The sequence below is a fragment of the Myodes glareolus genome, chromosome 18 (genome assembly GCF_982192425.1).
Source record: "Myodes glareolus chromosome 18, mMyoGla1.1, whole genome shotgun sequence".
NCBI lineage: Eukaryota > Metazoa > Chordata > Mammalia > Rodentia > Cricetidae > Myodes > Myodes glareolus.
This window is the reverse complement of record NC_142043.1, coordinates 62277102-62303612: the sequence shown is the minus strand read 5'-3', so window position 1 is coordinate 62303612 and position 26511 is coordinate 62277102. Positions and strand designations below refer to the sequence as shown.

The 26511-nt window shown below is 47.6% G+C and overlaps 1 protein-coding gene across 2 annotated transcripts; it reads right to left on the bottom strand.

Annotated features, from left to right (window-relative positions):
* Positions 1–346: 346 nt before the first annotated feature.
* Ube2g2 (ubiquitin conjugating enzyme E2 G2) lies at positions 347–25066 on the bottom strand. 2 transcript variants are annotated; one of them, XM_048451383.3, is made up of 6 exons: positions 24934–25066; positions 17145–17180; positions 17012–17057; positions 5363–5481; positions 3413–3553; positions 347–1899 (listed from the first exon to the last, which is right to left on the bottom strand). In XM_048451383.3, exons 1-6 carry the CDS (start codon positions 24974–24976, stop codon positions 1787–1789), a joined length of 498 nt encoding a protein of 165 aa, XP_048307340.1. In that variant the 5' UTR covers positions 24977–25066; the 3' UTR covers positions 347–1786. The 2 variants fall into 2 exon arrangements, with proteins under 2 accessions (XP_048307340.1, XP_048307342.1); XM_048451385.3 differs by lacking the exons at positions 17012–17057; positions 17145–17180 and having other exon boundaries at positions 24934–25035.
* Between the last annotated feature and the right edge of the window lie 1445 nt (positions 25067–26511).

The window sequence follows — 26511 nt, the reverse complement described above, 5'->3', positions numbered from 1 at the left end:
CATGTCCAGCCAGGGGGATGATATGGCAAGAATAAGCTATGTGAACCTGAAGCACGGTACTGTCGGGTATCTGCTAGTGACCACCCTGGACCCATTACTCACAGACTGTTCCACACAGTTATTAAACCCCACATCTCCGAGTTCATAGGCTCCTGAACCCTGCCACAGACCCAAGTGGAGAACCTCCAGTCCTGGAGAGACCAGAGAGAGGAGGAGATAGGAGACAGAAGGAAACAGGAGTCTGGAAAGAGCACCTGGCACCCATAGAGCTGCCTCCAACCAACTCCGGAAGGGAACCAGGCTCAGGTTCCCAGAGATTGTACGAGAACAGCAGAGGAAAACGCTGTGGGGATGGGATACACACTTTTATTTAACAGCAGTTAAAGTCCACCACAGAAGAGGGACACCAGACCATTCTTTTTTTCATTTAATAAATACAAATGAATAAAAATACTTTTGTTTTGTAAAGAGAATGCCTGTCTTCCCCCACTTGCCAGGGAGGCCAGAGGGTGGCGACGTGCCCTGGGCCACTCTGCATGTGTTCATGTCCCCACCCAGGACACTTCTTTTCAGAGAAGGCTTCATCTCAGTGGCTACAAATACTACTTCGGTACAGTTCCCTTCTCCTGGCTCCCAACACCAGACTCTGCTGCATCTCAAACAGAAACGGCCTCCCTTGGGAAAAGGAAAGCATGAGGTCCCCACATGTACCCAGCGGGGGCCCCAGAGCTGGGCACTACTAACACCATGAGACAAGCAGAGCGCTAGCCACTGCTGGGACCACATGTAGGCAAGGAAAAGCAGATCATGTGCAGGGAGAGCTGCGCACACCCACAGAGGAGCGGCACTTTAAAAATAGAAACTCACTGTAAATATAACCTGTTTAGAAAAGGCCAACATCCGCCTACACTGAAGATCTGTTATTGCTTGTGGGGCCGGCTCGGGCACCGCTGCTCAGCATGGTCCTGTTGTGTGAGACCCTGCACACAGGCGTTCCCCAGCTCGTCTGGTTCAAAATGTGCACCTCTGCTGAGCACCTAGTGGCAGATTCCCTTCCAACCCTGACAGTGAAGAACAATTTGATCCTAGAGCTAAACCTGGTGCAACTGCATGTATATCTACTGAACCCCTAGGCAAGAGCCGCACTAAAACCCTGGCAGTCCCCGCCGACTCTCATGTGCACCAGTAACTCAGACATGGACGCAACCGGAAGAGCAGCAGTCCTGGTGACCATTGTCCCCTCTTCTCATAAACCCATTTACAAAAAAGCCCCTGGAGGGGGCTACGGTGACATCTGTGATGCACATGGCAAGCCTCTGTCACCATGCCAAAGGCAGCCTAGGCTTATAAGTGCAAAGTGTCAAAAGAAGCTCAGAATGCCTCCTGAGACACCTAGGAACTGAGAGGCAGGGACAGCAGGCTCACACTGCTTTCTCCAAGGTCCATGTCCTCAGAAGAAGCAGCACTGGCATCCCCAGTCCCTGGTGGATGACAGACGCAGGTCCTCAGCACTGCAGGAAGGAGCAGAGCTGAGCACCCTGTGGCTGGGAGAGGTAGTGAGGACGGCCTGGACCCCTCCCTGAGGTGCAGCAGGAGGAGTCCTTAGCAACGCAGCCGCTGTCATTATTCCAGTCATGATTCAGGGGAGCTGCCTGTCTGGGATGGAAAGGAAGGAACAATAGGTGCCCTGGCTCCGCAGTTGCCTGTGTTGGTGTCAGCACAGCAGCACTGTGACGAGTGTTCTGGAGGGCAGCGCTGGTCTGCTTGGCATGGGCAGGGTGTGGCCTCAGAGCCCCAGAGACTTCTGTACAATCTGCTTGGCGATCTTGTAGAACTGCTCACGGTCATCCCGCCACATCTTGGAGGCGTCTACATTCGCTCCACTCTCATCATTGGGCTCTGAAAAGATAGGCAACTGTGAATGAAAGGGTAGGCACTTACCACAGCCTCCTTTCACCAAGACCACGAACCTTTCGTGGATCATTCTGGGAGCCAAGAGGACTTCCCACATGAACCAGGGCCTTGTGCCTGAGGAGGGGAGGCAGGAGACTGGCACATGCAGGGCACTGAGTCTCAGGTTGGCAGCTCCCTCACAACCAGCAATCTGTAGACGCTCCCTCAGGGGTTAGGAACCCCCTTCTTGTTGTGTCTGTATCCTGTCACTTGTATTTTAAATAAATGCTGATTGGCCAGTAGCCAGGCAGGAAATATAGGTGGGGCAATCAGGTAGGAAATAGAGGTGGGGCAACAAGAATTCTGGGAAGAGGGAAGTTTCAGTCTGCAGTCATCACCCAGAGAGAGAGAGGAAGTCAGACACAGAGCAAGCAAGATGTGACTGCCTCACCGAAAAAGGTACCAAGCCACATGCCTAACACAGCCCATGATAAGAATTATGGGCTAGTATAAGTTATAAGAGTTAATAAGAAGCCTGAGCTAGCCGGGTGGTGGTGGCGCATGCCTTTAATACCAGTACTTGGGAGGCAGAGGCAGGCAGATCTCTATGAGTTCAATGCCAGCCTGATCTATAAGGGCCAGTTCCAGGACAGGCTCCAAAAGCTACAGAGAAACCCTGTCTCGAAAAACCAAAAAGAAAAAAGAGAAGCCTGAGCTAATAGGCCAATCAGTTTATAATTAATGTAGACCTCTGTGTGTTTATTTGGGATTGAATGACTGCAGGACCAAGTGGGACAGGAACCCCATCCCTACCCCGGTCAACACCTTTTCCCACACAACCCAAACCTTCCTTGACTGAATCCTGTTGCTTTGAACCTCCCTGGACACTATACCCTGGTAAGCAATACGAGTCCTCATATACCAAGGGGAGTCTAAGAGCATGCACTCTCCAGCCCCTCAAATCTACCCATTCTCTTGGCCGGGAGTATACAAATGTTTGAATACCAAACTAAGCAGTCAAAATCATTGCTCCTATCCCAATCCCTGCACCCACCAGCTCCACACAGATGGGCTTTCTAAGGAAAAACTGCAGGATGAAGCAACCAATGCAACTCCCAGGGCTGTCCACTGGACTCAGTCCCAGGGCTCCTGTCCCTGTCAGCTGTTCCTCAGTCCCAAATGCCTTTCCTTCCCACCTCCCTTGTCAACTACTAGTGTTGCCAACTCATCACAGAGAGGCCTAGAGAAGTGTTTCTGCAGTCAGATTTACCACACTGGCTGGTAACTGTCAGTGGGTTTGTGAGTTCCTTGAAAGTACGGGGACGGTTGTCCTGAGCATTATACCCCTGTACTATGGCACACAGAGGGGGTCCCAATAAATGAAAATGCCAAAGATCAGAGGATAGCAAACTGTCAACAATCCGGCAAGTCCTATATAGTCTGCAATCATGGAAGTATGCTCACACTTGGAAAAGTAGAGGCCTGCTACAGTAAACAGAAAATAGAATTCACAGCTCACCTGCCAGCATGCTCACCACCGAAAGCAGGATCTTCTCTACACTTTGCACAGGGCTCCACCGCTCAGCACTGCTCTCATAGCCCATGGGATCATCGCCTGGGGCATGCAAGATGGAGATGCAGACTCTCCCGTCAGGATAAACTGTAAAAGTCAGAGGCAGCCACGTGAGCCCAGATATGGTGCCTCTGTGCTGGAGAGGCTTTGCAGATAGAGGCCCAGTTATTTGTACAGTAATAGCAGAACACTTTCTAGTGGCACAAATCCCCAGACCTATTGGGGACTGATCAGATCCTGTGGTCACTGGCTGACAAGGGGGCTTAGGACCAGGTCTACCTAGCACTAACCAGTCACAACTGGATTCCACCTTGCTATGGATTTCTCTGAGCATTCCCATCAAAAGAGGTGAAAAAGGTGAGTGGACAAAAATTCCAAATGCAAGTACCCAGAAGTCAAGACTCTTCACAGGGCTCTGCAGAGCAGGATTTAGATATCCCTAGCTCAACTGACAGGACCCCCCACCCCGCACACTGCTAAATGTCTATGTGGCTAAAGTAGAGGTGAGGCAACTGAGTAACTTAAGTGCAGTGAAGGGGTGGGCATTTAGCAACATACCCACTTCAAAATTATTTTTACAAAATAAAAAGACATCAATTTGGGTTAGAGAGGCAGTTCAGTGGTTAAGAGTATTGACTGCTTTTCCAGAGGACCAGGGTTCGATTCCTAGCATCCACAAAATGGCTCAGAACCATCCTTAACTCTAATTTCAGGGAATCTGACTCAAGTCTTCTGGCTTCTGTGGGTGCCATGAACATGTTACACATAAATGCAGGCAAAATATCCAAATACATAAAATTGAAATAAAAACAAACAAACAAGCAAAAAAAACTGGTGTCAAATAGGTATTATTTTTACAAAATAGAATATCCTACTTGAATTTCTGCTCCGGGATCAGATCTTTAAGATCACGATTCTTAGAGGCAATAAAAATCATTTACAAGAAGAAACATGACTCTAAATGCCATCACTCAAAATATAGCACACTGCCCCATTTCTCTTATGTAAGCTGGGCACAGTAACACATGCATGGAATCTAGCACCTGGGAGACATAGTCTGGAGAATCAGGAGTTCAAGGTCATCCTGGGCAATGTGACATCAAACACCTCACCCCTCAAATTTCTCTTATATGAAATACCAGAAATAAAGTAAATAAATAAATAATCCCAATCAGAAGAGTTACTGGCAGTAATATTGTGTCCCTTTCCACACATACTGGCACAAATTGTTTTCTGAAGACTAAACTCTAGTCATCATGGGTACTGCCTTACTTCCCAGTCAACAATAAGCTTGACTGCATCAACTGTCACCTCTATGGATTCTTAAGGTGTCTTCAGTGTCTACATCCCGTCTAACTAGAGCATTCCCTCAGCGCTGCTATAGGAAGACTAGGCTGGCTCCAACTTCTTAATGTGAATGAGTGTTTTGCTGTGTGTGTGTATGTGTACCACAAGAGACTCTGGTTCCAGAGAAGCCTGCAGAGGGAAGAGTCCCCTACAAGAGCAGCAAGTGCTTTTAACCACTAAGCCATCTCTCTAGCCCAATTCCAATGTTCTATCATTAAAAATGACACTGTGACAAAGGCCAACGCAGGCTACAAAGCTCTCAAGGCCTGAAAGCTGTAGTAAGCCCATTCATGCAGGATGGCTGGACTGAATAGTTAGTGTTAACTTCAAATATTTTTTTGCTTCTCTACATTAAGCTGACCTCCAAAATGGAAATCCTGGTGTTCACACCATAACTGATTTGCCAGTTTGGAACCTACTAGCCATTTAGGAATGTACGTACAGAAACGTGGTATTAGCATGTTGCATCCCAAGTGCCTGCAGGAGCCCTGCCTCCTGCTAACACAGCACCATTCTGTTGCCCTGTCAACCACATTCAGATGCACTTACTGTTGGGATGGAACATCTCACAGGTGAATCTCATCTTCGGAGGACTCAAGGGGTAGTCAAGTGGGAAACTCAGGATGGCAGGGAAAACACCAAACTCAAAGCAAGTGTCTTCAGGGCCCCTGAAAATGAGGAAATAAATACAACTGCAAAGCCTGCCATGACTCAGAAGTGGGAGAAGGATACCACACGGCTTAAAAAAGAACACAGAGAATCTAAACAAACTGCCGCTCTTCTCTGAGCTGTTTCAGCTGTTTGGGACCTGAGGCGTAAACACAAGGCTGAAGCATAGGCAGCAGAGCGTTGCACAATAATTGCACCATAGAGAAACTCAAGCACACTGCGGTCCTAGGAAGGTGACTGTCGGCTGAGGTCCAGCTCCTGTGAGGATAGAGGTGTGAATTGTGGCCTAGAATAATCAGGAGAGTCTCTATACACAGAGATGAGGAGTTAAGGAATATATTTCAAAGGATATTTTGAATTTTCCAATGTGATGTGATTTTGTACCCATCAAACAGAAAGGGAACACATGTGATCCTCCACTAATGCTCAATAGAAAAGAAACCTAGGCCACAGCAAACCCACCTGGCCCTAAGACTCCAACTTGCACCCAGTCAACTCTTAGTACGTAAATAGCAGAATTAGACCAAGCCATTATAGGAGTCCTGTTCAAATCCTAGAGCCTTGGATGAGGGCTGAGACCTGAAGGCAGGGAAACAGGAGAGGGGTACTGCCAAAGACCAACTCTTCCTTCCAAAGCTCACTAATACGACCCATATCAACAGTTCAAAAGACCGTGGCCATTCTCCACTAAAACTTAGTAAGGCAGAAGTGCTGGCTGACAGTTTCCAATGCTAGCATGAGAGAGGTCACCTTGGAACAGCCAACACACCAGTAAAAAACAAGTCCTGTACTATTCATACTCTGTTTCAAACAAATAAATAAATAAATAAATAAATAAATAAAAAACAGCCCTGCCTCCCTGTGACAGCAGGTCTAACACAGAAAAAAATCTTCACAGTGATAAGGACCTGGGCTTTCACAGTCCAAGGAATATTACAAAACATTGATTCAAAAGTCACCTTTACTTACAAGAAAGGATTTTCTCAAAATACAAACTTAGGCCGGGCAGTGGTGGTGCACACCTTTAATCCCAGCACTTGGGAGGCAGAGTCAGGTGGATCTGTGAGTTCAAAGCCAGCCTGGTCTACAAGAGCTAGTTCCAGGACAGGCTACAAAGCTACAGAGAAATCCTGTCTCACAAAACAAAAAATAAATAAATAAAATAAAATACAAACTTAGCTGGGTGTAGTGATGTCTAATGTGTAGCACAATCTGGTCTACATAAGATTTTGTCTCAAAACAACAACAAAAAGAACAAAGGGTGGGGTGGGGAGGGTGGCTTGGCAGTTAAGAACACGTTTTGCTCTTCCAAAGGATCCGAGTTTGATTCTTAGCACCTTACTGGGCAGCTTGCCATCACCAGGAACTCCAGCTACAGGGGGATCCAACTCCTCCGGCTTCTGGGGGCACTTGTACTTAGGACTCGAGCATCCTCACATACATAAAAATAAGAAAAGTAAATCTGGGGGAGCAAACCAGGGGTGGGCAGAAAGCCCACCGTATGAAGCTCAGCGTATGAAGAGCCTGCTGTGCGAGCCTGAGACCCAGGACGCAGGCTCCAGAGCTCAGGTAAACAGGCAGGTGCGTCATACCTGCCACCCGCGCCTTTGACCCAAGACTGGGGAGGTGAGCTGGGGGATCCCCTAGGCTCACTGGTCAGCTAGCCTCACCAAATCAGCAAATCCCAGGTCAATGAAAGACCCTGTCTCAAAAAACAAGCTGTCCTGATGAACATCTGAAGTTGCTCTCTTGCCTCCACATGCATGTGGCACGGATATGCATCTGCATGCACACATGTACACATAGTGTTCCCACAGATAAAACAACAAAAACAATATGAATGTTTAAAGTTCTGATAGAGTTTTTAGATACACAGTGATACACAGATCTGTACAATACCAGCTACACTATTTTATCTCCACAATTAAGAGAGCAAGGGAAAAAACCTTTAATTTCATGTGCAGTCACACCCAGAGCTTCGAAAGAACAATGCAGTGTCTTGTTAAGCCAAGTTTTTCCTCTCAGTGACAAGCCTTGACTCTGGAAAGCGATCCTGTGCTACTTCAAAAACAAGAGTGAATAGCTCTTCTCCTTGGAGGGATGACGTGCTGCCTGACAGCCCCCTGGGGTCCTGGCACCAGGCCAGGGCAGAGGCTGCCCCAGGAAGTAGCAGCACAGTCACCTTCACAGGGTGTGGTCCAGCCGAGTTTTCCTCTCTCGTGCTGCAGGGGCCTGGATGGACCCCTGAGGACCCTCCTCTCCTAAGTCAGATCTGTCTAGCACCTTTCAGCAATCCCCATCCTTTTTGGTTAAGGGAGTCAAGGGAACTGCTGCTATTTTACTATTGAGCAAACCTGGGAGATGCACAATTGAGTCCTTAAAACTGCAGTCAGAAGGTCGGACAAAGACACCATCTCAGAAGAATCCTGCTAGCCAGGCGTGGTGGTGCACGCTATTAGTCCAGCACTCGGGAGGCAGAGGCAGGCAGATCTCTGTGATCTATGTGGAGAGTTCCAGGCCAGTCAAGGATACATAACGAAGAAAGCCTATCTCAAAAGGAGAGACAGATAGATACAGACAGACAGACAAGACTGAGACAGAAGGTAGCCTGTAGGGCCTCACTATGGCTGGCACCTCTGAGTCTAGAGTGAGAAAAATCTGGGTAGTGCCCTTGGAATGAGTTACATGGCATTTGCTCAATGCTTTGATAACAGGTCTTTGTTTCTCATAATGGGGCTTTCTTTAAAAAAAAAAAAAAAAAAAAAAGAAGAGGTCTACTGAGTTGTTCATAGCATTAAAGCATGACCCAACATTTCCTCAAGTGCGCCCACATCTTAAATAGCAAAGCTGTTTGCACATACCCAGGCTTACTGCTGGTTTAAACTGGGGTTTCTTTCTCTTTTCCAGCATGCCTGCCACTTGAACAGGTATGCAGGTGGCAAACTGTGCAGGGACATGCCTGCCAAAGGTGGGAAATGCCATAGAAAAGCTTCCTGCCGAGGACAGAGAAACAGAACCAACAGCTTTTGGACAAGCTTCATTCCACACTTCTGGGAGTAAAGACCCTCACCTCACAGAACAGGAAAGGACACCCAGTGGTGCCTACAAACAACTTCCATCTACTGACTGCAAACACTGGCCTAACTTACAATTCCCCAGCACACCATCAGCGCGTGTGCTGTAACTGCTGCCTTTAGGGAATGACTCCTTAAAGGCCTCCCTGGCTTCTTGTCTGCAAGAGACTAGACTGGAAGAATGACCAATGACTGTCATTCCTGCCCTGGATGACTGCCTAGCCCAGCCTGTCCTGCAGAGTTGCCTCAGACCACATCAGCAATACACCTGTAAACACGGAACTCCAGCCAGAAGCTTGCCTTTCATTTTTGGATGCTGTGAGGTGGAGAAGCCTGTGCCTGGACAGCAGAGGGTCAGAGCAGCCTCCTCCCTGGTGCTGCAGCTGCTCAGCCCCACCTGCCACTCATCTCAGGGCCGGAGAATGTTAGAGAAGCCACTCTGCTGTTCTCTTTATGCAGGGTCTTGACAGATGGCAGACTGTCTTACACTATAAGAGGTGTTAAAATAAAGGACTGCCCCTCTCTCTGGAACTCAGAACCAGGGATGAATTACTAAAGATTCCTAATCTTCGCAGTAAGGCTGGCTAAATACACAGCATACAAAAAAGGTGGGCAAACCCACAAACAACCTCCCCAACCACTCACAGCCCCTCAGCAAAACCCTGCAGGAGTGTTCCACTCCACAGTTCAACAAAGGCTTCTCCAGCTGCTCCTGCCTCAGCAGAGCCCAGATCATGTGAGGGAAGAGGGCTGCATGCACCACACACCTGGCCACATGCTGCACTGATGTGAGTCGCTGGCTAGGCAGCAGGGATCATCAGAGACGTGTGCCCCACCTAGTCGGCAATAGGACATCACAGTAGGAAGCTGTGACTAGGAAAAAGGTGCACAGGTACCTTTGCTGTCCCAGCAACTTGGATAGACAGGGACACCCTGATTCTTCTGTGGTAGTCAAAAGATCTTTCTGCTGTCAGACGCCGGGTAGTAACAAACAGGGTTTGTTCCACATTGTACCTTCAGGTCAACTCTGTCCAAAGGGGACACAGCCACACCCTAACGTTTTGCGATAGAGACCCTGCTAAAACCCTTAAACACACCCTCACTCTGAAGGGCGCTAAGAACTGCAGAGTGCATTCTAACACACAGACCACTTGTCTAACAAGTGCTAACCTTACTCATGTTGAAAACTGCCAAATACAGAAAAATGTAAGCAAAAAACTAGCAGCACTTCCTCCTTCAGCAGTGAGGTTCTGCAGGCGTGTGTACGTACACACACCCTGGCAACAAAAGGGGATCACGTTAGAGCTAAAATTGTACCATGGTATATGAGTGACGGGAATGACATTCTCATGGCTGAGGTTCTGAAAAGCCTAAATAAACAAATGCCCCACACTTACAGACCGGAGCACAATGTTACTCAGGTGGCCACACACAAACAGATCTGAGGACTCCACAACCCCAGCAGGAAAGTCATGGCACCTGGAACAGGCGGAAGTCTAACAGAAAGAACAAGGCTGGAGGACTCATATTTGCCAACTGTAAAACCACAGCTACAACAACCAGACCATGTGGTACATGGCAGAAGGACAGGCACAGATCAGTGAACTAGGAAGTCTAAAACTAAGGACCTGAATCATGGTTTATATTGATTTTTGACAACGATGCCAAGATTACTGAATGGGCAAATTCAAGAAAAGGTTCTGAGACAAGTGGCGGCCACAGGCAGAGAGAAGGCTGAGTCCTACACTTCATTTCTTACAGAAAACTAGCTGGAAAGGACCCCAGGTGGAAGTGGAGCTGGCACTGCTTGTCAACCTGACAAAATCTATCACCACCTAGCACGGCCTCTGGTCTGCTTCCCGGGGAGGACTATCTGGGCTAGTTTAGCTGAGATGAGAGACCCACCCTAACTGCCAAACAAATAAAAGAGGGAGTCAGGAGCACTTGCTGTTCTTCCGGGACCCAGGTTCAATTCCCAGCACCCACATGGTGGCTAACAACTGCCCTAACTCTAGTGAAGAGAACCAAGTTGAGTCAAGTGAGCCCTGGCTTCAACTGTACCACGTATGGTACACATGCATACATGCAGTCAAAATATTCATACATATAAACAAATCTTCAAAAAGGGAGTGGTTGGACATGAGCGTTCATCACTCTGCCTCCAGACCATGGATTCAATGTGACCAGCTGTGTTACATTCCTGCTGCCACAACTTGCCACCATAATGGACCCTAAAACTGTGAGTCAAAAATAAACTCTCTTTCCTCCTTGGCACTTTCTCTCTTCTGCCCTGGCTGTCCTAGAACTCGCTCTGTAGACCAGGTTGGCCTCGAACTCAGAGATCCGCCTGCCTCGGCCTCTTGAGTGCTGGGAGTAAAGGCGTGCGCCCTCTCTTACACTGCTTTAGTCAGGGCATTTGATCATAGCAATGGAAGAGTAATATAATTATTGAACTTCCCTTGGTTCTATCTGATGCTAAGCACGGTTCAGTACAGAGAGCAGCTAAAGCAGCTAGGAAGGCTGCTCACTGACTAGAAGCACTTGCTAGTGCTGCAGAGGACTGAGCTCAGTTCCAAGAGTTAACGCTGGACAGCTCACCACTAACTTAACACCAGCTCCAGGGAACCTGAAGTGTCCCCTGGCTCCTGTACTCAAAGTGTAGTCACAAGAACCTGACTTTGCAAACTCTGTTTTAAAGAAGGGGCTTCATCTAAAGCCATATAACGAGCAGGGAGCCAATCTCAGCTCCAGAAATGTGTGCAATAGCAGAATTTGAACAGATACCCTAAAAATAGCCAATTAAGGAGCTAGGGAATAGGGCCATAAAATTTAACAAGTCCAGATGTTCTTGGGAGGCATCCTGTCCTTGATGACACCTTGTCAGTTATTAATGGCTCTTTGTTAGGTTTTCACGCCCAAAGACTGACCAATGGTTTCAGAAACTACCTTACCCTATGCCCTCCTTACCCAATCCCAGGTCGATAGGGCATGAACTCCCCTGACTAAAAAGTTCTACCCTCCCAGGGTTCCCTGTCACACTCTCTGCACCCGCCATGCATGGGTGCTAGAAAAGTGTTGGTCCAAACTTGAGTTTGAATATTAAAAACCCTCATGTAATTTGCACTGGAAATCTGGCTCTGTGGATTCATTTGGGGACCAGAAACTCAGGCACAACAGTGGTACACAGAAATGACTGGGTCACCAGGCTGAGCTACCACATGAACTGAGTTTTAGTGTCAGCTGAATAGGATGTTAGAGGGTGGGGCTTGTTTGGAGGAAATGGGTCACGGGGTGCTTTTCAAGGGTGTGCCTTGTCCCTGGCTAGTCCCCGCCTCCTTTCCTGCTTCCTGGCCACCCTGAGATGAGCAGCTTCCTCGTGCACAACTCTCATCAACGTGATAGTCTACTTCACCTCAGCTCCAAACACAGTGAGCCCCGGGACCATGAACTGCGAGCGAAAATGACTCTCCTCCTCCTCAGCTGCTTTCTCGGTGCTTAGTCACCATGACAGCACAGCCAGCGACATGGCTGCATCTGCACATGAGGGCCCAGTTACCAAAGCCTTCAGTGCTTGGCCCAAGCACAGATCAAAAGGGGCCTTGAGGCAAGGCGATGGCAAAGAAAGTCAGCAGTGTTAGGCTTCCATGAGGCAAAGCAGAGTCCAAAACTACCAGGGACAGAGGAGGCCCTAGAAACCAGCGAGACTCTGAGGGAGGAAAGGCCCCCAGTCAGTCAGCTCTCTGCCAAAACAGCAGGGTGAGACAAAGCCACAGGAGGACAGTTAATTCCTTGATAGATGTTTTAAGAACATTTGTAAACGGCCTCTTGTTTGTGAAGGGTCTGGAACAGGACCAAAACCCACAAAGTCACTAGATCTTGAAGCAGGGGAATTCCACACTAATGCAAAAGCCTTATTCAAACACAAACGTGCTCTCATGAAAATCAGTTGTAATTACTTTTTAAGACAGGTTTTCAAAATATTTGTTTAACTTTATACTGTTTATCTAAAATTAGTAATAGTTAACTCAACAAACTTTTAACAATGAGCTTTTTAAAATCCATACTAGAGAGCTCAACTGTTCTTTAATGAGCTTCTAAGCACATCTTCTGTGACACATATGAGCCAAGAACTTCTAAATATTCCAGGATCATTGGTGCCCTGACCTCTGCAGCCTCCTAACAACCGCTGCTCCTTCAGCTGGCGTGCTGCTGTGATGGCATGTGAGCAAGCGCAGGTGTGTCTGTGTTGACACAGGACATGGCAGATGAAACAAACAGGTCACACATCAGTTCACACACATGATCACCTGCTTCTTTAAAAGCAAACAATGCCTGGGGAAATGGCTGGAGGCCCAGAGTTTGATCCCCAGCACTGTAAAGTCAGTGAAACAAAAGTAAACAGACTCCACCTGACATGCCCCCCCCCCCAAAATGACCTAGCTAGGGGCAGCAATGGTCACAGTCCTGTATCATCTCACCAAAAAGCAATAGAATCCTCCGTCTTACATGGCTTCACCAACATCTAATGCTAACAATCAGCAAGTTCAAGAAATGACTCCTAAGTTTTAAATAACTTGCATTATAGAATACTGTCAATTTTTCTGTTTGTTTTTGGTTATTGTTTGGTTGGTTTTTCAAGACAGGGTTTCTCTCTATAACAGGTCTGGCTCCCCTGGAACTCACACAGTAGACTGTAGTTGGTTCTTTTACTCTTTGGGGGCCGCCACCCAGCTTCCAAATAAATGCACAGAGGCTTATTCTTACTTATTCTTAAGCCCGGCCTTAGCTTGGCTTGTTTCTAGCCAGTTTTTCTAACTTAAATATCCCAATTCTCTTTAACTACCTCTTGTCTCTGGGCTTTTTACCTTTCTTTATTCTATATATCTTTCTTTCCTTCTTTCTCCCTAGTTGGCTATGTTTCTGTGTGTCTGTATATGTGGCCCATGGCATCCTCCTCTCGTCTTTTTCTCTTCTAGACTCTATTTATTCTCTCTGCCCTGCCACCCAGCCCATTTCTGCTATTGACATTCAGCTCTTTATTAGACCAATCAGGTGTTTTAGACAGGCAAAGTAACACAGTTTTACAGAGTTACACAAATGCAACATAAAAGAATGCAACACATCTTTGCATCTTTAAACAAATATTCCACAGTATAAACAAACGTAATGCATCTTAAACTAAATTCCACAACAGTAGACCAGGCAGCCCTTGAACTCAGAGATCTACCTATCTCTGCCTCCTGAGTGCTGGAATTAAAGGCGTGAGCCACCACCATGCAGGCCAATTTCTCCATTTTACTAGTTCTTGTTATTACTGTTACAGCCCAAGGTTCCCAGTGTCCACCAGAGACTTGGAACAGATCCCTCACATACACAGGCTCAAATGTACCATGGTACACACAGACTCAGAAAACTTAGAAAAATGTGACACAGCTCAAACAATTAAGGTCTGACAAGCATCAGGTCTGCTGGCCTTTCTCTAGATAGTGTTTATGGATGACTTAAAAAAAATCAAAACCCCTCACTTTCACTCACGGCCTAACCTTCACAGGCAAAAATTACCAGTCATTTTCCTAGGCCAACTTGTAGATCTTTAGGAACTAATGTGGCAGGGCCTATAGCAGCTCAGCAAGCTAAGGAAAGGATCAAAAGTTCAAGGCCTTTCCTTAACCACAAGAGTGAGTTCAAGACCAACCTGGTGAATTTAGCAAAACCCTGTCTCAAAATTAAAGACAAAAAGGTTTGGTCATAGGTGATGCACTGTTCTGATAGCATGTACAGGGCTCTGAGCATTGGGGGCGGGATGGACATACCGATGGGACACAGCACCAATGTGCTATAAGCAAAGACACAAACGAATCCTGCCTTGCTCAGAGCTCACACCTGGTAGGGTAGCCAAACCTCTCTCCCCACCCTGTCCCCGCAGAGTGCTTCTCAACCAACAAAGTCCAACCTGAAACACTGTAGTTAACTGGAAATGCTTATTGAGACTTATTGAGAAACTGATTACAGGGTGTGGCTTTCTCAGTTTAACTTAACCTTATTTTCTTGTACATCTAAAGTAGAAAGAAGAATGTTAAACAGGCTGAGTGTGGACCAGAGAAGATAACACTCTAGACTCAGGGCCCCTCTGCTGCTCTTTCTAACATGACTGAAAGTTAAATATAACAAAAACAAGACTGGGCATAGGAGCCACAAGCTCACTTTGGTATAAGCTGCATCATACTCAGGACCAGGCACAGTGGAAGGCCTGAAAGTCAGAGAAGGCAAACAGAAAAATGAGAACCAGAAGTAGGGTGGGAAGGAGAAAGGGGGAAGAAACAGAGGCCCTGATTTTTCAGGTCTAATGTTGCTCCAGGAGGTCCCTTTGGTCACCCACTACATTAAGGACCTTTTTCCTACTAGAAAAGCCACCCACACTATTGGACGCAAATCCATCACAACTACTGCGAACTATGGGATATAAATATTGAAGGGACACTAGCCTACTCAAGAATGTGGCTCTGGCAGGCCCTGTCCTTCTCCCCACTTCCCTCAGCCTTGCTAAAAACCATTAGATTACATTCCTAAAGCAAGCTAGCCCCAAAGGTCTATTCCCTTATTTGGTTACTTCCTCCTCCTGAGGCTGACTACCAAGGTCCAGCTATCAAAGTATTGAAGTCTAGCATCAAAAGCCCCTAATTTAATTTGGCTCACCTAATTAACACACCCAATTAAAATGAAGCACCTCATCCAACCTGGGGTTTCCCCTTGTACCTTCACAAACTGCCATTTTCCTATGTGCCATGTCTGTCTCCTCTCTATCCAGATGCAGTCCCTTGTCCCTCCAGGACAAATACCACTCCCCCCTTTCCCTCTCTGTTGGGAACTATTATTTTCAGGTGTGTGACTTTTGTTTACGCTGCGTTTGTTTAACTCTGTGAAGCTGTGTTACTGTGCCTGTCTACAACGCCTGAAGGTCCTAATAAAGAGATGAACGGCCAATAGCAAGGCAGGGGCAAGGATAGGCGGGGTTAGCAGGCAGAGAGTATAAATAGAAGGAGACCAAGGCATAAGAGAACAAACAAGGAGGGGACCTCCGGTCAGTCACCCAGCAAGCCAAGGAGAAAGCAGTAAAGAAAGGTACACAGAAACAGACAAAGATACAAGCTCAGAGGCAAAAGGAATTTGGGATAATATAAGTTAAGAAAAACTGGCATGAAAAAGCCAAGCTAAGGCTGGGCATTCAAAACTAAGAATAAGCCTCCGTGTGTGATTTATTTGGGAGCTGGGTGGTGGGGCCCCAAAAGAACCTAAAAAGCCAAAAGAGCAAAAAATTAACACAACACTCATTCCCTTTCCCTTCTCTCTCATCCTCTAGCTCCCGTTTTTGTCTCTCATCCCTGCCCTCTGGCCCTCTGGGAAAATGCATCTTTGTGCTGAGAACCTGGTCTTGGGGGCCCTGAGCCGATACTGTTCCTTTCAGATATATATTGATAAATACACACATACGTTGTTTTGTTTAGCTTCTGACCATGGTTCCTGGTTTCTAAGTCATTCTCCCAGGTCAGGCCTTCAGCATTTAGACAAACTGCCCAAACCAGACCATAAAGAAATTCTCTGACTTAACTTTCCCCATGACAGGTGCTAAGACCCTCCTTCTTCCAGAAGGGTCTAGGCTTGAGGAAGTAATGCATAAAGGGAGGTCAAGAAAGCTGACTAGACAGGTCCAGCTGAGCTTCCATGCAGGTTATCAGAGTTATATATGCCATCAGGGAAAGGAGACAGTGGCATTACAGGATGGGGTTGGAGCCCGTGGCCAGCCCATGTGTGGCAGCTCACAGGAAGAACAAGAACTCACTATGTGCTATGAAGTACCTGTGCTCGCAACTGTCTATAACTCTAGTTCCAGAGAATCTGACACCTTTTTTTAATCATCACAAGCAACAGGCACACATACAGACAAAACACTCATACTTCAAAAACCAAACCCAAAAGCGCTCTGTAAGAGACTAACTGTGAAGCTCCAGACACTCAGACTTAAGACAAGGCCTAAAGAGAAGCTAGCCTGGGGACCTGGCACTCTCCAGGTAGATGGTGTCATGACCGCACTGCATCAGAGCACCCTGGATGCTGCTCTGTGGGGAGAAACCCCACAGCTCAGGGCACACAGAAGCTTTCTGTGTGTCTATGGTATGAAAACAAAGAGCTAAGTAAGGGATTGCTTCTTCCTAAGAAGATTGTTTCTCCCTAAGAAGTTTCAAGATGGCATTAAAAATCACCATCTTGAAACTACCCAGAGCTAATATTGACAACTAAATCTTTTATTGGTGCTGAGGGAACATTGTCGTCACCTTGGATCCGTGTTCACCTGGATTCTGCACAGAGAACAAGGCCTGCCTGGACCCACTCAACACATCAGAGTAGAGACTCTTAGGCCTGGTTTCCAGTACAGCAGGAAAGACAATTAACTTACATAATCAATGCCTCCCATTCAAAAAAATTCTCTTCATTCATGGGACCTACAGAGAAAGAAAAAATTCCACATCTTAATTAGGCCACTTTGACAATTGGAATAAAATCATAATGAAGTCATTTGAGCCCCTTACCTGCCACAATTCCTTCTGGAGGATTCAGGGTTAATTCTGTAACGTTAAAGAGCAGAGCCATTACCAGACAGAATATGTGTTACATTGTCACTTAGTAAAGCACTTTCATGAGTCATATGAACCAGATTACAGCGTGCACGTCTTCCGAGAGGGCAGCTCTCTGTTTCCAAGTAAATGCCCAGCCCCGAAACCAACTCTGGCTCTGAGCAGCCCTTTACACCAATAAGAAGTGAAAACAATGGGGTACAGACTGTGCCCCGTCATGCTCCTGCCAGTTTCTCTGACAAACACTCGCAATCTAAAATGGGCTATTTCCTAATTAAATGGTGTTTCCTCTCATTTAAGAGCACAAACCTTCCTGAAGGTGACAAAGCAGGAGGAAGAGGCCAAGCTGAGGTGGCAGGGAGAGGCATAATCGAATCTATCACTCTCCAGGTCAGTGATCTTGGCCACCACCCTGCAGAAGTGCAGATGCCCACCATGAAAATGACAATGGAAGACAGGCCTACTAGAGTCCCAGCCACTTAAGGCCAGGAGCTGCCGAAGACCAACGACCAGCTCTGCCACCACGCGGCATGTCGCTTCTTGGCATCATGGTTTTTATCTAGGTCATGTTCCAGTCTGGGGTGTGTCCCTAAGAGTCAAGTGTTGAAAGCAGGTTAGCAGTACTGGGGCATGTGTGACCCTGGTACATGACTCCAGGATGGTTACAGAAGCAACTTGCTGCTCTCTGGCTTCCTGTGCCAGGAATGATCACATTGTCACCTACAATCCCACACTCAAACCACTACAGTCACCATGGTGTTGGCCACCCATTGTTACCCCACAGACCCTTGTACTCTGAACTCCAAAAATGTGAGCTAAAAAAAGAAATTTAAGCCAGAGTGTCATCTGTAAAACCTGGACTAGCCTGGAACTCACTATGTCCCCGGCTGGCCTCAAACTTGCAGCAACCTTCTGGCCTCTGCCTCGCAAGAAAGATTTGTGTGTGTGCACCACTGTGCCCAAATGAACGTTTCTGCTTAATAAAGTCACTCACATTAGATATTGCTATGGTAATGAGCTAAAGATGAATACAACCTGTTTGAACAGACACCAAACTTGCGGAAAACGTGAATGGAAGGGGAACTAGCCACACAGTAAGAAAACCAGCACACTACACTCTGCCATCCGAGTGCCAGCGCAATCAAGATGACCAACAGCAAGCATGCAAAAGGCCTGCAGAGCCACATGGCCACCTCCGAAAAACAGAAATTAGTAACACTGCCAAATAAGATTAAGGCAAAAAAAATCAGAAACAAAGAATGGAAACTGATCATCCAAAAAAATCTAAAGCCAATAAGAAATGGTGAGTTGCTCAAAGTTGCTATGAGGTCAACACCCATATGTGCAGTTAGAAAGTGGGTTTCTTAGGAGAGAACACATGGCCACAGAGACACGGAAACACTAACAGAACCACACTTGACAAGTGGGGCTGTCTCTGTCTTCACAAAACAAACTTAACTCCACTTTAACGCTTCAGGGCATGGAACACTTCTTACTGCCCGCCCAGATGTCCTTGCGATATACTACACCCAGGAAGCGAAGGGAGGGGAGAGGAAGAGAAGGGGAAAGAGAGGAGGAGGAGAGCACGTCCAATAGCACAAGCACACCCTGTCATGGACACATTCACAGGACAGACACCACAGCAGATCTGCCAAAGCTTTCTTTGGTTAGGGCTATACACGATCTCACAAGGGACTTGAGGTCCCATAGCACATGCCTCTCCCGTCCACCAGGGACACATCATGCAGGCTTTATTCATGTAACGGTAAGCAGTCCATTTCCCAGGGCTGACGTGGCCTCGTTTCCTACAGGCTGCACTGCAGGAAAACCTGCAAAGGCAAAACAGTGCTAGACTATCTTGGGGGCCTCTAGCTATCACCCCAGAAAAGGAAAAGGGGGATAAGTTGGAAAATACACAACAGAGGACACCATTAAGGGAAGTGTCTGCCAAGTCTGATGACTTGAGTTTGAAGCCCAGGACCCATCTGATGGAAAGAGAGACTGATCCACAAGCTGTCCTCTGACATCCAAATGAATGTTATATTATGTGCACAGTCACACCCCCAACACACACCAAGTAAATGTAACTAAAAACACTGGCGGGGGGGGGGAGTGAATAAAGGACTAGAGAGAGGGCTCAGTGCTTAAGAGAACTCACTGTTCGTACAGGGACCCAGCACCCACATGGCGGCTAACAACTGTCAGTAACCCCAGTTTCAGGGGATTTAACACCCTCGTCTAGTCTCTGAAGCACTGTATATATGCAGTGCACTTTAATACATGCAGGCAAACGCTTATAAACACAAAGAAACAATAAGTTTTGTTTTGTTTTGTTTTACAGTGAAAAGAGAGACAGAAGATAGTAAGGAGAGGCCAGGCAAGGGGAAGGAACAGAAGGCTGTGCGGCCAGATGTGCGCACACTTCAAGGAGGTAAGAAAGCAGACATGAAGAGGTCAAGTACCAGGACGGATGGAGGGAGCACCTCCCAACAACACAGTCTACAGTCTCCCTCTATCTCTATCACAGGAACGGATCGGGAGAAAGACCAGAACCAGCTTGCCAAGGCTTTACACACTCCATCATCTGAAATCTGGTCCAGTCACCCCGATTAAATGAAAACACTTAAACGAGGCTGAGGAAGAGGCACAAGGCATGGAACAAAGGTCACCGAGCGCAAACTGCAGCAAGCTGTATTCTTTATAGGAGTTCCCTCAGAACCTTCCCGAGACACCACTTTTCCCTTAGAGAGAGACGGGTGAAGCCTGCGACTGAAGACCAGCAATGCTGTAGACCCAGGCTCAGCGCAGCCAGCACCACCCCATCCACTTCGCTATCCAGCAGTGACACCTGCTGGTCAGGGATGAACTGCAGTCAACGGCAGAAAGGCTTCACGACAAGTAACACAAGAAACCACAGTTCCATGTTTACTAATAAACATAAATTCGAGAAACAATTACTAACTATATCAGAAAATTTCAAAGACTATTCCCTGAAAATGGTAATTTGTTAAAAACTACTTTTCTTAAAAGTAGTTTAAAAAGTAGCCACTACACAAACAAAATACAAATTTGTTCAATGATTCCATTTCTAGAAGCCTATCACACTGGCAGAGGCTACTCTTTAAGAAACTGAGGAAGCACAAAAGCCCCAAAGTCTACAGTGGAAAACCAGGAAAGCCAGGAGTCACATCAGCATGTTCTACACACTGCACAGGACATGCTGAACAGAGACAACAAGGTTCAAGTGACGTCACTGGGCCAGGTCCTAATCCAACCTGCCAGAGTCCTTGCTGAGGCCAGGCAGACAGGCCTGTCACGCACTCTAACTCTGGAGGTCTTGCCTTCAGAGCTACAAGAAAATCAGATTCTCTTGCCTCCACTAGTCTAAGGCACAGCATAGCAAACTAACATGGCTGAAACACTCCTAGATAATATGTAAAGGAACCCTGACTTCTTCTCCCATGAAACTTTGAAATGGATTATAGGTATTAACTGTGAAACACTTAGAAGAAATCCTAACAGAAAACCTCAACAGTTCCTCAGACACAAAAGCAAGAATGTTTTAAAAGTCAATGAATTATGTATCGCTGCTTTTTTTTTTTAAATCTTCTGTTTAAAAGTCAGGGTTAGGAGCTGGAGAAATGGCTATGCAGTTCAGAGCGCTTGCTGCCCTCTCTGAAGACCAGAAGCAGTGCCCAGCACCAACAGCCCATCTTCAAGGGAACCCCACGCCCTCTTCTGGCCTCCATGGGGTCTGCATACGCAAGTGCATACACACAGATTTACATGTAAATAAAAATAAACTAAACCTAAAGTTTTAAAACAAAGGAACCACTGGACTGGGGAAATGACACATGGAGTCAAGCCAAGGAGGGAAAACATTGGCAAGGCAAACACTGAATAAAAGGCAATGTTAAAGACGTGTACAAGCTAAGGAAGCAACACAATTCAAAAATAAACATTTCATCAAAAAAGGCACATGGTCGGTAAGCTTGCAATGACTCAACACTGTCACTTATGAGAAAATTTCAAGTTAAGCCACTGGAGACACTAACATAAGCCAAACAGGAAGGAGAAAAAATTAAAAACTCTACAGAGCTGTGGAGCATCTGTGCTAGTGAGAACAGACAGTGACATCAAACAACTGGGCAGTGCCTTCCAAACTAAACAGGCATTTATGCAAGAGAAATGAATTCAAGCACACGATGTTCACAGAAGTCTCATCACAGCCAAAAACTGGGGGCATTGCAGTGATCATCAGGAAGCAAATGTTTAAACAGTGTAGCCTGGCCATGCAATGGATTACCACTCGACATTAAAAGGGAACCACACTAGGCTAGGGAAATGATTCAGCAGTTAGGAGCACTAGCTGCTCTTACAGAGGACCTGGGTTCAGTTCCCAACACCCACAACTGTCTCTATGTAACTCCAGTTCCAGGAGCTCTCACTCCCCCTTCTGGCTTCTGCAGAGAGTAGGCAAGCGCATGGTACACAGAAATGCATATAGGTAAAAGACTACACACATAGAATACAAACAAAACCTTTAAAAAGGGAAAGGAACAATCACTGCTCCCTATCTGAATATCTCCAGATATTCAGGATCAACAGAGGTGTCTGAAAATATCAAAATAACAGCAGACACTCCCAGAAATAAACAAGTCATACATTTTAGATGCCTATTCAGAAAACCACAGAGAAATCTCACTCTACCCTGGCAAGCCCTGTCAAGATTTTAACACAACAGCTGGAACTACCTGCCCTGTCATCACTTGCTGCTGGAAGAGTAAGGGGACACTGCCCCAAGGCCAGCAGCATGGACAACCCTCAACACAACTGTGCCCAGTGCAGAGAAGTACCAACACTGCAGCGGTGAAAGCAGAGCGCTACTGTCTGGGAGGACAGACGGGGTGTAGGGCAGGGCATTCTGAGGACTCTATGATTCACAGCTCAGCACTGTCGGGAGGACAGATGGGTCGCAGGGCAGGGCATTCTGAGGACACTAGTATTCACAGCTCATGTGACGCAATGAACACACAGGAGCAAGAAAGAAAGCCTGCCAGCTATAGACATTTCACCAAAGAAGGCAGAGCTGGCCCGTGTACATGAATGGAGGCTGCCACCTCACTCGTAATCACTGATAGACCAACTAAAGCCTACCAGACAAGATGAAGTCCCAGAAGCTAAAGAGTACATGAAAAGCTGAAGCAGCGAGACTCTCAGCTGCGGCGGACCACGGCGCGCACTGGAAAAGCCACAGCCAAACGGTTGAGCATATCGTAAAACTGGCTGGTCATTCAAATGCTCCATGAGTCTGAATTATGCTCCAATACAAACCTGCACATGGGCACCAAGAGCTTTCAAAACTGCTCGCGACTGCAGGACTTACAAAAATCAAACTGCAAATCAAGTGCCTACTGGTAGCAGAACAGATGGATTCTGGTTTATTCATAAAAAGAAATCCACTCAGCAAGGAGAGTGAACTGCAGTCACAAGCTCCAAGAGAATGGAAACTAGGCACAATGCTGGGCAAGAGGTTCCAAGGCAAAAACAAGCAAACCAAAACATATACTGTATACTTTCTACTAAGTTCACAGACAGACAAAAGGAAACTATACACCATCTGGAGATAGAGTGGCAAACACGAAGAAAAGGAAAAGAACGGTAATTCAGGACGCTGGGGGAAATCATGAAGACTTTAAGTCACTGTTGGTACTCTATTTTGCAAGCATGGGATCATGGACACCAAGTTACTCAGCTGACCATTACTGTAACAAAATGCCTGAGATAACTGCCTACAAAGAGGAAAGTTTTGGCTCATAGTTTTGGGAATTCTGGTGCTGCTGTCTGAGTGCTTGTGAAAATGCAGCACACCACGGCAAGCAGCACCAGGCATGGCCATGAGACAGAGGAGAGGCGGGCCTGCCACTGAGAGCAGATCCTTAAAGGAGCATAGGGACCCCAGCCTTTCCACTTCTTTTCTTTGTGTTCTGGCCTCTAGGTAAACAGCTCTGCCCTGCTTCATGCCCCTGCTGTGATGCGCTGCCTCACATTCGAGCCCAGGCATGATTCATGGGCAGACACACTTACTGCCAAGTGTGACAACTTGAGCTCAAGCTTCCCAGGAGCCACACAGAAGCCAGCTGTCCTGACTTCTGCACATGCACAGGCACTGGCCTGCTCACACACATAAATACATAATAACTGCAATTTAAAAGAGAGTCTGTCCAGAACCGGGAACGGTGACACCGTCTGGAAACGGGGTCTCAGCAGATGTACCAGACCAGACTTGGCATACTGACTAGGCTGGGTTCTAAACCAATGCCTGCTGACTTCTCAAGTGGGATATCTAAACATCCATACACTCTGGGAAAGATGGCCCCAGGGAGATACAGGAGAAGGAGTTATGAAAACCCATGGAAGCCAGCACCAAAAGCTAAGGGGCAGGCAGAAAAGACCTTCCCCCTACACACTAGTTCAACCATGGTCCCTCCTGTTGAGTCTACCTAACACTGGAGTACACTGTCTTAAACACAACAAACCAGATGCTAAGCCATAAAGAGGGGGCACACTCAGAGAGGCTTGATCGAATTTCACAGACACGGGAAAAAACAAAAGTCCTCACTTCTCATGCTTGGTACTGAGGGATGCATTTTCTGTCACTGTTGTCATAGTCTTAAACAATATCCATTGATGACCTCATGGTTTCCATGCGTCAGTGGGTCTGGGCCCAGCCAGGACAGCTGGGGCAGTTTTCAGGGCTGCAACCCAAGTCCATTCAAGTCGCTGGCACAACTCAGTTCCATATGGCTGGAACACTGGTCCCAGACTGGCTGTCAGCCGAGGCCACCTTAGCGCTCCCTGCTCTGTCTTCTCTCCCAAGCAGCCATTGTAGGTGGAGCCCTCTCCCCTGTGAACCCCCCTAACCTCTTCTCCAGTTTTCCCATTTTAGGGTCCACCCTTTTAAGCGAATTCTTTTCCACTCCCAAACTTAGATGATCCGTGACCTTAACTGCAAACTAAATGACAATAGGGTTGAAATAATGTTTGAGGCTTTTGCGAGGACAGAAGATGGGGAATAAAATTTTCTCTAATGTGACTACCTTTGTGTTCAACAAGCAGGGCCGAGAACGAACTGGGTAGAACTTAGACCCCTGTCCCAGAACCTAAATGCTGCCTACCTCCTTTTTTATTTATTTATTTTTATAAAAGAGATGACGCTTTTAGGCCTGGAACAGGGGCTGAAAAAATAAAGCAGAGCTAAACACTGATTCGGGAAAAAAGAAATGGTCTTCTCAAGTCCCCGAACCCGTGTTTGCGAACTTTGGTTTGCTCCAGCAGGACAGCAACTATCGCCTGCAGCGTGGCCGGAGGTTTGTTTAAATCTTTATTTTGCTTTCAACTTTTTCCCCAAACTCTCCTCTACCTCATGACCACCTTACAGGGACAACCTGGTCCTTGCTGAGCACCGCCCCGCGGCGTGCGTCTCCTGTCGGGAGGAGAGATGTGCAAACCGCAAGGGACTCAGGGACCAGGTCCGGGTCGCAGGACCAAGACCGCGCTGGCCGAGCCCGCATCTGCGCCCAGGGCCTGCCCCGCGGCAGCCGGCTGGGGCGTGCAGGCGACAGCGACAGCCCGGCCTTCCGCACGCGGGCTCCTTCGGGCCGGCCCAGCATGCTCACGCTGCGCCGAGCCCGGCGGTAGGCTGCCGGGAAGAGGACGGGAAGGCGGGAGCCGCCCGACTCACGTTTGTACTCGGCCATCAGCCTCTTCAGCGCCGTCCCCGCCATACCGCGGAACCTGCCTTCAGCAGCCTCGCCACATCCGCGCCGGTCCCGCCCGCCTGCTCCGACGTCCACGGCTACTTCCGGGGCGCTGCCTCGGCCAGAAGTGCGTCCGGGGCGCGTGCGGGTGACGTGGCGTGTCGACGTGGTGCGAGGCCGAGGCCCGAGGAGGGTCTCCTGGCGCTCGCGGCTTCAGGGCTCGGATGGACGAAGCCCAGGTTCCAGAACCTTCTTGGCTGGCCTCACCCTCGGCGCCGCTGCCCCGGCTGGACTTTGGAGTCTCCCCCACGCCGTGTGGCCGCGCTCCACTCGCAGCTCATCCTGTGGTCCCTCTCTGAAGAATCTTGCGAGGGTCAGGATGCCCCACGGAGTGTTCCCGAGCGAGACACGGTTCCTCGCACTTGGCACCCTCCTCAGAAGTGTCTGTGAAAATCTCCCTCCCACACACACATTATGTACCTCTGACTGTTCAACTCACTCTGTAGACCAGGCTGGCCTTGAACTCACAGAGGGGATGCCTGCCTCTGCCTCCCGAGTGCTGGGATTAAGGCCCAAGCCACTATGCCTGGCTTTCCAAGTGACCACGGTGATTTGAGAAGATGACACTAAGAGTGCCTTGGATTCACAAAGGGAGAATGAAGTCCCCATCCCGGGCTATATCCCACCCTTTCTGAAAGCAAACCAATTCTCATCACACAGGACTCCCAGGTAGATGGATGTTTGGCATCTCTTTGGTTGCACAACTGCTTTCCCTTAAGGGGTACAACTGAAGACACGGGCTCTTCCAGAACAAAGGGGCTCCAGGATGTGATACTTTGGAACATCTTCCTGCTAGGACTCGAAGTACAGATTTTTGCTGTATCTCCTCATGCATCCACTGATCTCAAAGATTTGAGGCATTAGGTTCATGTCATTTAACATTTAAAAAAAAATACGAAGGATCTGCCACTCCAATTACATAGCATAAACACACGCACTCACGCACGCACGCGGGCCTCCGGGCCACACTGTTCCTCCTGATGTTGGGTGTGGTAGAAACACAAGCTATTCTAACACATCCAAATGAATGTCAGCCGTGATTCCCTGGGACAACTGATAGGTGAAATGCACCCCAACAGTCCGGATGTTTGAACACTGGTCACGGTTTTGGATGACCAGAACCTTTAGCAGATGAGGCCTAGCAGGAGCCAGTGGGTCGTTTGGGGTGGGAAATGGATCTTGAGATTTAGAGCCCAGATTGACTTCTAGCCCTGTCTGCTTCCTGTTCCGCTGAAGTGTAAGCAACTGCTTCCCCTCCAGGACAGACTGTATTCTCAAACCCTGAGACAAAATCAACTTCCCTTAAGTGGCTTCTTGTCGGGTTCTGATCACAGCAGCAAGGAAATGAATGGAAAAGTAGTGCCATGAAATGGTGCTGATAAACCCAACCGTGGGGTTCAGTTCTTCGAACCTAGTTTTAGGGAGAAAAGTGGGAGATTCAGAGCTGTGAGCTAGACCAGCCCTAGCAGGCTGTAAGCACACCCACGAGGACCATTCTGGTG